The sequence below is a fragment of the Podarcis melisellensis genome (genome assembly GCF_964234715.1).
Source record: "Podarcis melisellensis genome assembly, chromosome: 5".
Classification (NCBI taxonomy): domain Eukaryota; kingdom Metazoa; phylum Chordata; class Lepidosauria; order Squamata; family Lacertidae; genus Podarcis; species Podarcis melisellensis.
The window spans coordinates 80,716,693-80,729,866 of NC_138537.1; the positions used below are offsets into that span (position 1 = coordinate 80,716,693).

The 13,174-nt window shown below is 42.0% G+C and overlaps 1 protein-coding gene across 11 annotated transcripts in view; it reads right to left on the reverse strand.

Moving 5' to 3' along the window:
* Window positions 1-13,174, reverse strand: part of ZMIZ1 (zinc finger MIZ-type containing 1) — a 363,974-nt gene that overhangs the window by 110,814 nt on the left and 239,986 nt on the right. For all 11 annotated transcript variants that reach the window (XM_081913507.1, XM_081913513.1, XM_081913514.1 and 8 more), the window contains one exon: window positions 7,123-7,228. In XM_081913507.1, the coding sequence (XP_081769633.1) occupies window positions 7,123-7,228 (106 nt within the window). The remainder of the gene's footprint in view (window positions 1-7,122; window positions 7,229-13,174) is intronic.

The window sequence follows — 13,174 nt, forward strand, 5'->3', positions numbered from 1 at the left end:
AGGAAACAAACAGACTGAACAAACAGAGCAACCAAGTTGTGTTAGTTTTTTAAAAAGTTTACTTCCACTAAATATTACAGAAACCCTATTCAAAACTCTGAAGGGCAAGGAGCAATCTTGACAAATTACAGAACAATGGCCAAATTGAACACTGCCCCTTCCTGGATTCTCCCACTGAAGACTGCAGGTAGAGCTTCATACATTTGAACAAAACCAAAAACACTGCAGATGGAAAGTTAGCATACTGAAGAGGCAGCTAAAATTCTTTTTTCCTGACATGGTTGCAGCACGGTGAACCAGTCAAAGATGCAATACGTTCCACCTAAAGTGATACAGGCATGATATGACTCTTGTGACTGTACCACAAGACACATCCTTTGTAACACTACCTAATCATATACATTCAAAACTACTAAATAGTATCTTTTTTAAGAAAGCTGACAATCACAATGATGATTTAGCGGCACTCCCCTCTCACTATATTAAAAAATTAATAAAGTCACTGACTCTATCAAGGTTGAAATTTGGCTGACATCTGAAGTGAGCTGAAGGAAAGAACAGAACTGCTATTTCTGCTATCAAACATCTCACATTGAGCCTCCTATCCAGGTGGTCTAAGATTAATTTGCTTCAGTATCTGCAAAGGTACTTTCTCCTGCACATTCCTGCCCTGGAGCTGCTCCTCCCACCTCCCCTCTCCCTTTCATCTGCCTGCAGAGATATCAAACAGTGTCTCTCACTGACAAAGCTTTCGTGTGTGATCTCATCCTGCACTCAGTCCCCTTGCCTGGCCCCTGCTTGCCCTTCTGCCAAGAGCAAAGCAGCACCAGGAGGAATGAACAAACGGACCACAGCACACCATTCAATTATTCTGTAAAACATTTAAGTATAGCAGGTTTATTTCCTTCTTTTAGCCCCCACCCCATCCCAAATAAGTGCCAAAAGGAATATATCTATTTTTGCTGAGACAGATCCTTTGAAAGCAATGTATCACCTTCTGTTGTTTAAATATAGAGGAGGCGGACAATGCTCCTCTTGCTTCAACCTCTAGCAAAAGGGTGGCCAATACTGTGTACTCCAGATGTTTTAGACTACATTCCTGACCACTAGCTATGCTGTGGTCCACCTGATGAGAGCTGGAGTCCAATAACATCTGGAGGGTACCATGACTCTCCTCTAGCAATCTGAATAAGCATCTCTGGATGGAAAGAGTAACAAAGGAAACCTACTTTGGGGAGAATGCATGAACTTCATATTACAACCTTACACAGGAAATATAATACAATACAAAGGATATGCATGTGACTTTTGCTTTTATTGTCATTATCTCTGAATATGTACTCTCAGCACTGGGCTTTGGCACCTGAACATGCAGAGAGCTGAAGTGTAAGTACTAGAAGCCTTGATCTGGTAGCTACATGAAGAATGGGAATTTCCTGAAGGAAGAGCCAATTCAAAGGCATAGTCAATTGGAGGCCAAGGTCTGATGCAAGGAAACTGTTAAGAGGGAGGGCAGGAAGACTGATAAGGAAACTGACATCCTTCCAGCTTTCAAAGGAAGTTGGTATACTTGGATATACAGAGGGTCTAGCAGGCTGGCAGGCAGAAATCAAGGAGCAATAATGGATATTGCCTAGACAGAGATACATGTCTGACCTGGAGGAATTTGTAGCATTGTGCAAAGGCACCAATGAGCTATGGAGTGGTGGGGAATGGAGTCATGCCAGGACCCAGAAAGACAATACTGTTCCTACTTCTTCCATTATGCAGTCTCAATGTGGCTCAATGAAAGAGGGAGGCAGCGTAGAGTCAAACAGTGTAGAGGTCTGCAGTGTGGAAGCAAACAAGCTCATGACCTACCTGCTGTGCGGTAACAAGCCAATGCCACTCGCTAACAATTGTTTCAGGACCAAATGTCATGTGTATTTAGAAGAAGCTGTGTTTCATTTACCTTCAAGGTAGGAAATGTTGCATCTGACCTCCTGCCAAGAGAGAGGAGCAAGTCGAGTGCAGAACTTGCAGGGACTAAGAGGCCGGCATTGAAATGGGAAATCAACAAATGCATTAAGTGGCCTTTGGCACATAATAGTCTTTCAGTCTCACTTTGTTCCCCCATCTGCAATATGGAGGGTGATCATAATACAATTCCACCTTAAATGCACTATATGATGTGCTTCATAGGTGCTGAGTGTGTGGGGCTGTGGATGCTCCAGCCCCCACAACATTCCCCATGAAGGGGCAGGGCACCCACATTTTTTTGCATGCCACGGGATCGTTTGTGCCTGGCATCAGCACGGGCTCCTGCTGAGCATGCCCCTGAGGGAGCCCACTGCGCCCAGCCTGGCACACTGCCCAGCTTCGGAGAGGGGTGGCCAACTCCAGAGGACCCAACGGAAAGGCCCGGCAATGTGCTTTGAATACTCCAAAACACTAAGCACTATTCTTGTTAATAAAGGAGGAAATGCCAAGGCTACATTGACAAAGTAGCAGATCATAGGGCGTAACACAGGCACAACTTTATTATATCCTTCTTTCAGGATTGCACTCTAATTTTCGAATGCTTGTTCACACCACTTGACTCCTGCCCTTAGCGTTCTTAAAAACAATTCAAATTAACCACAGGGATAACTGGGGATTAGCTAGGCTAAACAAATAAGACTTAAAATCATCACTTCAAAATCCTGGTTAGCAACACAGATGACCCCAAAAGGAATTATTTCTTTACCAAAATAAGAAGAGCAAAGAGCTCTAAAATGTGAAGACCATTAAGCTAAAATGTGGCAGAATGTCCCCTTCTAAAAAAAGACCATAACTACACTAACATGTGTTTTCTCTTTGAAATCTGAGATAAAACACTTTTCAACATGGCACTCATAGGAGTTGATCATACAGGAACCGAAGTCTGTAAAGACTTGCAGATGAAAAGCAAACACTGCGATATTGATAACTATCTTGGGCAGAAGATAAGAGAGCACTGGTCAAAATATAGTACCTGGATGGGTTACTTTGGACGGGCACCTGGGAATGCCCCCAAACACAAAGATATTTGTCCCAGATGAAAAGGGCAGATTTTGATTAATAGCAAGTAACTTTAATCGTAAGAGTAGCTGACTTCCTAGGATCCCTTAAATGTCAGAAAAGATCCAAAGTAGTTCAGGAGAATCACTTCAGGTGTAGTGTAGTGGCTGAGACGTTGAGCAGAGAATTTGCCAGTTCAAATCTTACCTCTATCCTGAACTTGCTGGGTGGCTGTACCCATCCCATCATCTGCAATACAGGCATCATAATAATAACCTGCCTTACAGAGTTGCAAGGATCATGAACGCAAATTGTTCAAGGATTGCAAATGACTTCTTAAGAACACATTCTACGGTTAAAGCCTGACATGACTAAAATTAAAAACGGCAAGTTAAGCAACTACCAAGTCATTAACTTATAGAAAGTTGCAAAATGGAAATTGAATGAACAGGCACACTTCCCCACCAATTCTGTTGAATTAATTTCACTCCAATAAACATGGAGATTAATTCAAATCCAGCTCCATTATTGTACAAACACTTGGAAGCCATTTGTTGCCAATGGCAAATTAATTTTTGTCATGACTGTGACATTTTCCTCATGCCAGTTACATTTAAAACATTACTCTATTAGAAAAGCTGGATATGATCTATTAAGAAGATAAGGAAGTTGATCTCCCTTGTGCAATGATGTTCTCTGAAGGCCCATCATGCTAAATACAGAGCTATTTGTAACAGTTCACACAACAAGCTCCCTGTGGAGGAAATGTTTTCCGAACTGGCAGCATAGAAGTAGCACAAAATGTCAACTCTTAAAAGTGACTGGTTCAAATAACAAGATTTCAGCTCACAAAAACAAGCACACTGCTGCTGCTGTATCAGTGACAAAGTATAAATGTCTGAGGTCTTGTCTTCTTAGAAAGGCGGGTATTGGGAAGTGCAGCTGGAAGCTTGCTGTCAAAATTTATCCTGATTTTTCTCTATTTAGCCTTGACTGTATCCACGTGAAAGTATCTCTCTTTACAACCACAGAGCCATAAATCTAGCTAATGTATCTATATTTCTTTCTGGCGACCAAGATGCTAACTGAACTCACAACCATTTCATAAGCACCAGAAAAAAGGCAGAGAAAAGCCATACACCCTAGTTCATTTTCCCTTATTGGTCTGAGAAATAGTGGAAAAAAGACACGACGGGGCAGGGTCTTAAATACTAAAACATTAGTCTTTTAACTGATGGTTGGGCTCCACAAATGGGTCACAGCTATTTTTTAAAATGCAGTTCTTGTAACTTTCCTGTATGATCCACGGTGCAAAAACTTGATACCATCACTCCATAGAATAGCTCACTAGGAAATTTGTTAACAGCCAGATTTAAAGGAAATCCAATCATCTGTGAAGATTCTGTCCAGAGAGCTTAGTGCAGCCTTTCTCAACCTTGAGTCCTCGGATGTTCTACAACTCCCATCATCCCTGATCACTGCCACAGGATTAATAATAATAATAATAATAATAATAATAATAATAATAATTTATACCCCACCCATCTGGCTGGGTTTCACCAGCCACTCTGGGCAGCTTCCAACAACATATTAAAATACTGTAGTCCATCAAACATTAAAAGCTTACCTAAACAGGGCTGCCTTCAGATGTCTTCGAAAAGTCTGGTAGTTGTTGTTCTCTGACATCTGGTGGGAGGGCGTTCCACAGGGCAGGTGCCACTACTGAGAAGGCCTTGTGCCTGGTTCCCTGTAACTTGGCTTCTCACAGTGAGGGAACCGTCAGAAGGCCCTCGGCGCTGGACCTCAGTGTCAGGCAGAAGGATGGGGGTGGAGACGCTCTTTCAGGTATACTGGACCAAGGCCATTTAGAGCTTTAAAGGTCAGCACCAACACTTTGAATTGTGCTCGGAAACATTGTTGCAGTCCAACAACATTTAGGGACCCAAGCAGGCCTGTGCAGAGCTTGTCTGAGGCCCAGGGTAGGGGTCTTGTTCTTGGCATGACAGCGTAAATCCAGCAGGCCCCTGGCAGGGACCCCGGGCTATCTGAGCCCTTTGAGGCCCAGGAAAAGTGGACCTGGCTGCCCGCTCTCTCTACACAGGCCTGGACCCAAAGTTGAGAAAGGCTGGCTTAGTGACTAATGGAGAAGGATTAAGGCAGACATCTCTTTCTCCAATAACCCAAGCTTGTAAATAGTCATTTGTGTGATCTTAGTAAGAATCTCATATAGGTGATTATGCTGGGAAGTTTATAAAATCTTCACTACCACCCCTTTTAGACTTCTTCTCCTTCTCCTCCTCCTTTTCTAGGGCACCTTTCATTTGATGATCACATCAAGCCAGGGAAACAAGCCAGGGTGATTAACCACAATCTGAAGTTTCCTTGCTTCTCTAAACCATAGCTGTGTATCCACAGTTTATCTGGGTTTTACCTTTATTTATTCATAAACTTTAGGAAACACCTGGCATCCTGCAAATATTTTGGTCGACATCACGCATCAGCTCCAGCCAGCTGAAACATCCCCAAACACCTGGAGGACACCAGGTTGTCAAAGGCTGTTCTAAACAACAGCTAATACTAGCTGCCATTTTTCTGGGTCCAGAAATAATGCTAAATTTCAATCAGAAGTCTACTCTGCTCCCCGTGATCACGTTGGAAGGGGTGAGTGCATGAACCCAAGGCCCGTTCTTATAATGTTGAACTAAAATTTAGCACTGTGCCCAAACTCAGTCATTTCTTTACTATTAACCAGCAAACATGCATTTGGAAAACATGTTTGCCATCAAAACATGTAGCTCTGTCCAGAAATTAGAATCATAGAACTTTACAGTTGGAAGGGATCCAAGGACCATCTAGTCCAACCTCCCTGCAATGCAGATCACAGCTGATAAAGCATGTGACGTGTTTGTAAGTAAGCCATTTTTAACTCTCCAAATGCACAGCCTCTTTCTATGCTAAGGGAAGCGGGAGACTTTGGAAGTAACTTAGAAGGGGGTATTTTAAAGGTCCAACAGCCTATATTTCCATGCTTTGCTTTCCTGCCTGTTTGGGGATTGTAAATTTCTGCTGGGGTTCTCTCACCAAATAGAACTTGCCTCAAACCTGGATCTAGGCATCCAGGGAATTCTCCTTTTATTCTTTCACCCAATTTTACTAAGACGTCAACATCAGAGACTCCTCCTTTTAGAAGTGTAGAGTTGGAAGGGACCTCAAGGGTCATTAGCCCAAGCCCCTGCTAGATAGGAATCACAGGTATAGAAGAACAGAATGGAATGGGAGAGTTGGAAGGGAAATTATTATGTATAAAGTTGCTGTAAGAATCCTGTGCACAACCCTTAATATATCGAAGTTCTTAGAACCAAAACATATTAAGAAACAACACAAAGTCCAGAGATAACCACACGTACACCTCAAAGCTTAACTGACATTCCTCATCACCACAACAGCCACACACATTGCTGAAGTTTTTCCATTTTTATTTGTCTCTCCAGTCACAATGAAACCTGTTCCTTAACTGCCATAGATATTACCACTTTCCCACACATAAACATCATGTTTAAGACACTCATCTGCAAAAAATGATATGCAACGTTCACAACACATGCATGTTAACTGCAATAGGTTTAACAGTGCATCATGTTCCCCATTCCATTTGTATTGTTGTGCAATACAAAGTAGCATTGTTGCAAATCATCTCAGTGGTTGGCTTAACTGATAATCATATCATGTATCCACTTGTAGCAGCTTTTTTATGGATTGGATGATAATGTTTTTAAACTTTCAGTGGATACTTATTTGGAGCAGGAAATCATATTTGCAACATCCCTCCTCTGGAAATGTCAAAGAACTACAAAAAATGTCTGTCTGTCCAGTACACACATGCACACCCAGGCAGCACTTCTCTGCAGCTGGTGTGGCAAATAAATGATATAGCCTGAGGAATACAGAAAGGGAATGAATGTCAGGGATCCTGTTTCAGTACTTCATACTAGTAATGCTAAACTATATGGCAGAAGCCTATCCATTTCCTACAGCAGAGCAAAGTGTGTCAAGATTCTCTCTGTCAACAGGCAACTGCTAGAAAGAAAAATGGAATTTTCTTACCAGCTGATTTTGGCGTGAACTTGTCTCTGTTGGCTGCACAAACGGCCAGCAGCCTGTATCCAAGGTCCAGGTCAAAGCCCTGCTGTGCTGCCACTCTGCTAACAACCTGGGAAGAAGGAAGAAAGGGAATCATTCACTGAGAGTTACTGCACAGTTGTAGCAAGCTAGCCAACGTGTTTGCAGCATCACCCGCAATATAAAGAACAGTACCAAGGAGGTTTGTTGCTCTGTCTTTTTTAAAAGTCACTGTGGTTTTCATAGAGCTTTTGTGAAGCAAGATGTGCATTAATTTCTTTCTCATTTAGTCACATTGCAACAACCCTGTAAAATAGGCCACTACAATTCCTATTTACATTCTGCAGGATTGAAGTGGATTGTGTGAAAGCTGGCACAGCGTCATCCAGATTGCCCAGAAATGAACACGGACTTAAACCTGGCTCCAAGCCGATAACACATCTATCCACTGGAACACACCATCTCCCACAGCTTTACCAACAGAGCATACACGGAATCTGAGAGCCATCATTTTGACTTTTTGCCATGAGAGAAAGACTCTTTAAACATAAAAATAAACTACCAAGATTTAAATGTAAGCAAGTTCTTAAAGGGAATTTTAATGGAGACAGCTGTTTCATGTTTCACTGTATTTGAGACTTGGCTTGAGATCTTGACTACCAGACTGCACCTTAACTACCAGAATTGCCCTGCTTATACACACACATTTGTCTCATCATTATCAGGATGGGAAGGAAGCTGAGGGGAAGACGCAGCAGATTCAGGAAGATCTTAGGTACAGGTAAGCTTGGCAGTATGTCAGGTCACATGCTACTTTCTATCCAGGGAGAAGAATGGGCCTCTGATGCTGCACAGAGATATGCTTGTACAGGGTGAGAACTTTAAAAGCAGCCCCATAGATAGAGTACACATGTTCCACGGGGTCTCTTTTGAAGGACTCACCCTGTACAAGCAGGGACTATTATTCACATGGCATTGGACCCTATAAAAATGATCAAATGTGCTCTTCAGAAACTCAGTTATTGTATTTAGAACAAAACATGCCAATGCAGCACAATGAAAATAAGGGAAACACATTTGATTTATTTTAACCACTTATCAAAATAATGGCTTTACAATGAAGACTACAGCTTTTATGTGACCTTTGGCCATGTCCTCCAACTCACAGCTGTGATCAGATCAGCAGAACCTCCAGAATACAAAAGTAGCCTCAGTTCATACACACTATATCATATGTGTATTATTTCTGAGTTGCCCCAACATTCCTTTAAAACAGAAGTTAAAGACGATCAGCAAGACATTTAGTGGCATTATTTTTCTTTTCTTTTATACCAACCTTTATTTCCAGCTACACCCTATTCAAAAGAGCTTACAATTCAAGAAATAAATTGTTTTTGTCACCTCTGCTTCAATACGAAAGACCTTTGATGAATTAAAGAGGGCACTCATTAGTGTGCAATTATCTGTGTCCAACACTAGCTTGCCATAAAACAATGATAGAAAAGAGAATGGGAAACCAAGATATGTGATAACCTATAAATGGTAATGAAATTTTCCTATTCTACGTTAACTAGTCAGCACAATTGCATGACTCTTATTAATCTGAACTGCCCTCCAGTACCCACTTTTCCTAATTAACAATAAAGATTCACAACATGAATAACACTGAGATTGATGGATGGCTAGTTCATTGCTGTTGCAATTTGAAAACTAAAAGCTAAACATCTGCAGGGGAAGCTGACGTGTAGAAATAATTCCACTTTTGAATTAATACTCCCCCCCCCCCCACTTAGACTGCATCTACTGCTATAACATGCATACTTTCTGTGTCAGATTTGGTTTGCCAATATATAAGGTGCCACAAAACTCTTGGTTAAAAACATCTGATTTAGTTTTCATGTTCATATTATCTTAGTGGAAGCAGTGTTTTCTTCTTAGTTTCAACCTAACCTCTGTCTTCCTGGACAAAAACAGTTGAGAAAACATCACTTTTTCAAGTGCTGCATTCTTTATACCATCATTCTTAACTTACATGGCAAGCAGACTAGAGGAGAAAGAGTGTTAGTTGAATTTCAGTGTGAGTTGCGTAGCATTATAGAAGTGACATATTTAAGCTTGTCTATAAATCAGTTCTGCAAAGTACTCAACAAAAGTTACCAGCTCACAAGTCCTACTGTCCAGTCCGCTTATATATAATTCTTAGGTCACTTGGGGTCTAACAGAACCAACATTTGCAAAGCTTGCTATTTTGTCTGCTTAACAGAAGTCAATTCTTAATTCTTAATAGCAAGTGGCTATGTATAAGCCTGCTATAAATTCAGGTAACACAATGCAAAAGGTTTAACATCTTAATCTCTCCTATTTAATCAACAGATTAAACTTTATTTATGATAAGGAAATCACTCTGGATAACATTTCTGTGGTGGTCTCTTTGAGAAATCAGGACAAACGTATTTTCAGTTCTGTGCAGGATTGCCAACTTGACTAAAATACTGAGGGGGGGGGGAGGTAAGTCTGCCCAGCATAATCAATCACATGATATGGTGCATGCATGCCATCTGAATCGCAATGCCCATCAACTAGGAGGGGTAGCCCCCTCAAATATTTTATTGGGGAGGGGGCTAAGACCCCCTTGGCCCCTAGGTGTTGGCTCCTATGGTTTTGTGTGCTAGCCTTCAAATTGCTCTCTCTTCTTCAGTGATGAAGCAGTACAGTGGTACCTTGGTTTAAGAACAGTTTAGTTTATGAACAACTTGGATTAAGAACGCTGCAAACCTGGAGGTAGGTTTTTTGATTTGTAAACTTTGCCTTGGAATAAGAACATGTTTCGCTTCCTGCTGAGTGTGTTCCATTTGTAAATTGAGTCCCCCGCTGCTATGGGAAAAGCACGTCTTGGTTTAAGAATGCTTTGGTTTAAGAACGGACTTCCAGAACGGATTAAGTTCGTAAACCAAGGTACCACTGTAATGCTGAATTCAGCCTTCCTAGTTACATTCACAGAAACGTTTCTAGGAAGATTTTTCAAAGACATAGGGGGGAAAGGGAGAAGTTTAAGTCTCTCCACTCTTCCCCCAACTCCTTTCCGCAGCTCTGACATTCTAGAGGAATTAGCAATTCCTCGGCTGCTTCATTAAAAATAAAGCAGAGTTGAACACCAGGAGGTGAGCAGAAAAACATTCATGCCTGAGTTTTCTAAATCAAGAGAATCCTTAAACATCCTCACTAAAGCACAAACAAGGGTCTTTCCCCTGCCCCTATTCTAGCTTGCTGTTTTACAAGCTTGGGCTTCTTTTAGGGGTGCAGAAAACATTGTAGTATCACCATCAGTTTCATATATATATATATATATATATATATATATATATATATATATATAAATAAAATCTTTAGTTGTGCTTCTGGGATATGTTACAAAAAAGGATAAAATACAGAAATATAAATGAACTATGCTAAAACAACATTAAAAAGCCAGAGGAGGGGGTGCTTTGCCCAGCAACAAAAGGTAGAACAGGCAAACTTCTCTGGGCCACTCTGGAGACAGAGGTACATGGTGGAGAACCACCGAGGACAACTTCAATACGTAGGCAAGTTGATAGCGAAGCAAAGCTTCCTTCAGGCAAAAAGGTGGGGTATAAGTATAATGATGATGGTGGTGATGGTGCCAGACTATAAAAAGGCTTTAAAGGTAGACACTAGTGCTATAAATTGCACCCAGAAGCAGATTTGTAGCCAGTGAAGTTCTTTATTTAGTGGTGTAATAGGTTCAAAATGATCACTTGGAAGTGGAAAAATAGAAGCTGCTTTCTGAATTGAATGCAGCTTTCAAATAGTCTTCAAGGGCAGCCCCATGGGCAGCCCATTATAGTAGTCAATCTGAGATGTTTTAAGGGCATGGATAACTGTGGTCAGGTTGTCATGACGATCAACCCAACTCCTCTCCACACAAAGCACTATGATGTCACAATGTACATAATACATTGTGCCATAACATAATACATTCCAGCCATCATCCCTTCCCTTCTCTGTACATGCTTTCTCACCTTCTCCAACCAACAACGCTAGAAGCAGTGCTTACTCCCCTCTCCTACAGCCCTAGTAAGTATGTGTATTTATATGATTTTAAATTTTCAGATCGTGAAGCTGAGGCTCCAATACTTTGGCCACCTCATGAGAAGAGAAGACTCCCTGGAAAAGACCCTGATGTTAGGAAAGATGGAGGGCACAAGGAGAAAGGGACGACAGAGGATGAGATGGTTGGATAGTGTTCTCGAAGCTACCAGCATGAGTTTGACCAAACTGCGGGAGGCAGTGGAAGACAGAAGTGTCTGGCGTGCTCTGGTCCATGGGGTCACGAAGAGTCGTACACGACTAAACGACTAAACAACAACAAATTTCCCACTCAAAGGGAGACCCACTTTATGACTGTCTGCTCTTAGTACTCATCATTTTAAGTGACTCTGGAAACTTTTTTAGGCTGAGGAGTGGGGTAAAATGTTTCATTTTTGGTCAGTTTTATAGCATGCAGAATAAAAAAAATATTCATGCTTCAGAACAGCAGAGTTTGCTAAAATTCTTGAAGCACTGTGTTGTGTTCACAGGCTAGCAAAAATAAAAATAGCCTGGATTCTAATAAACCAAAGAGAAAAACAATTTCCTTCAAAGGGGGCAAGCAATAATAATAATAATAATAATAATAATTATTATTATTATTTATTATTTATATCCCGCCCTCCCCAGCTGAAGCCGGGCTCAGAGCGGCTAACAACAATAAAAGTAACACAGCATTCTAAAATCAATTCATTTTAAAATCAGTTCAGAATCAAATTAATGGCAACCTTTGGGCTAGAGTTCTGTGAGGATTACCAAAGGAGGGGGTCAGACTCTGCCTTGGCCAAAGGCCTGCTGGAACAGCTCTGTCTTGCAGGCCCTGCCTAAAGATGTCAAGTCCCGCAGGGCCCTGGTCTTTTGTGACAGAACGTTCCACCAGATCGGAGCCACAGCCGAAAAAGCCCTGGCTCTAGTTGAGGCCAGCCTCACCTCCCTGTGGCCTGGGACCTCCAAGATGTTTTTGTTTGAAGACCGTAAGGTCCTCCATGGGACATACCAGGAGAGGTGATCCCGTAGGTATAAGGGTCCTGGGCCTTATAGGGCTTTAAAGGTTAAAACCAGCACCTTAAACCTGATCCTGTACTTCACTGGGAGCCAGTGCAGCTGGTATAGCACCGGGTGAATGTGATCTCGCAGTGAAGACCCCATAGGGAGTCTCGCTGCAGCATTCTGCACCTGCTGGAGTTTCTGGGTCAGTCTCAAGGGCAGCCCCACGTAGAGCGAGTTACAATAATCCAGTCTGGAGGTGACCATCGTGTGGATCACAGTGGCTAGGTCAGGGCGAGAGAGGTAAGGAGCCAACTGCTTAGCTTGGCGGAGATGAAAAAATGCCACCTTTGTTATAGCTGCAATGTGCACCTCCATGGAAAGGGAGGTATCGAAGATTACACCCAAACTCTTAACGGATGGTGCTGGCACTAATTGCACCCCTGCAAGAGATGGGAGTCCCTTGAATGTAAGGAACAGCTGTGCTGGATCATAGTGAGAAGCAGGATGCTGGGGCAAGATGGATCAGTCAAAGATTAATCTTACCCAGCATCCTGCTTCTCCCTATGGCACCCAGTGAATACTGAAGCCCACAAGCAAGGTCTGAAGTCAATAGTGCTTTTCTGTCGTTTGCCTCCTTCAGAATATTCAGAGTTAGACTGCCTCTGAACCTGGAGAAGTAAAGATATCTGTCACTGGAGTGCTACATGGAATCTCCAGGCTCGGGGCAGTCTACCTCTTAATACGTTGAAGTTTGGGAGATTCACAAGAGAAAAGGGTTTAATAAATCCCCCCCTCTCTCCAAGCAGCCCTCAAGTTTCAACATAATTCTCTCGTCCCCTCCACACGTCACATTATCAACGCACGTATATACTGGCATAAGTGATATTCACTGACAGCCCTACTCAAAGTAGACCTAGCAAACTTAATTTCAATGGGTTTA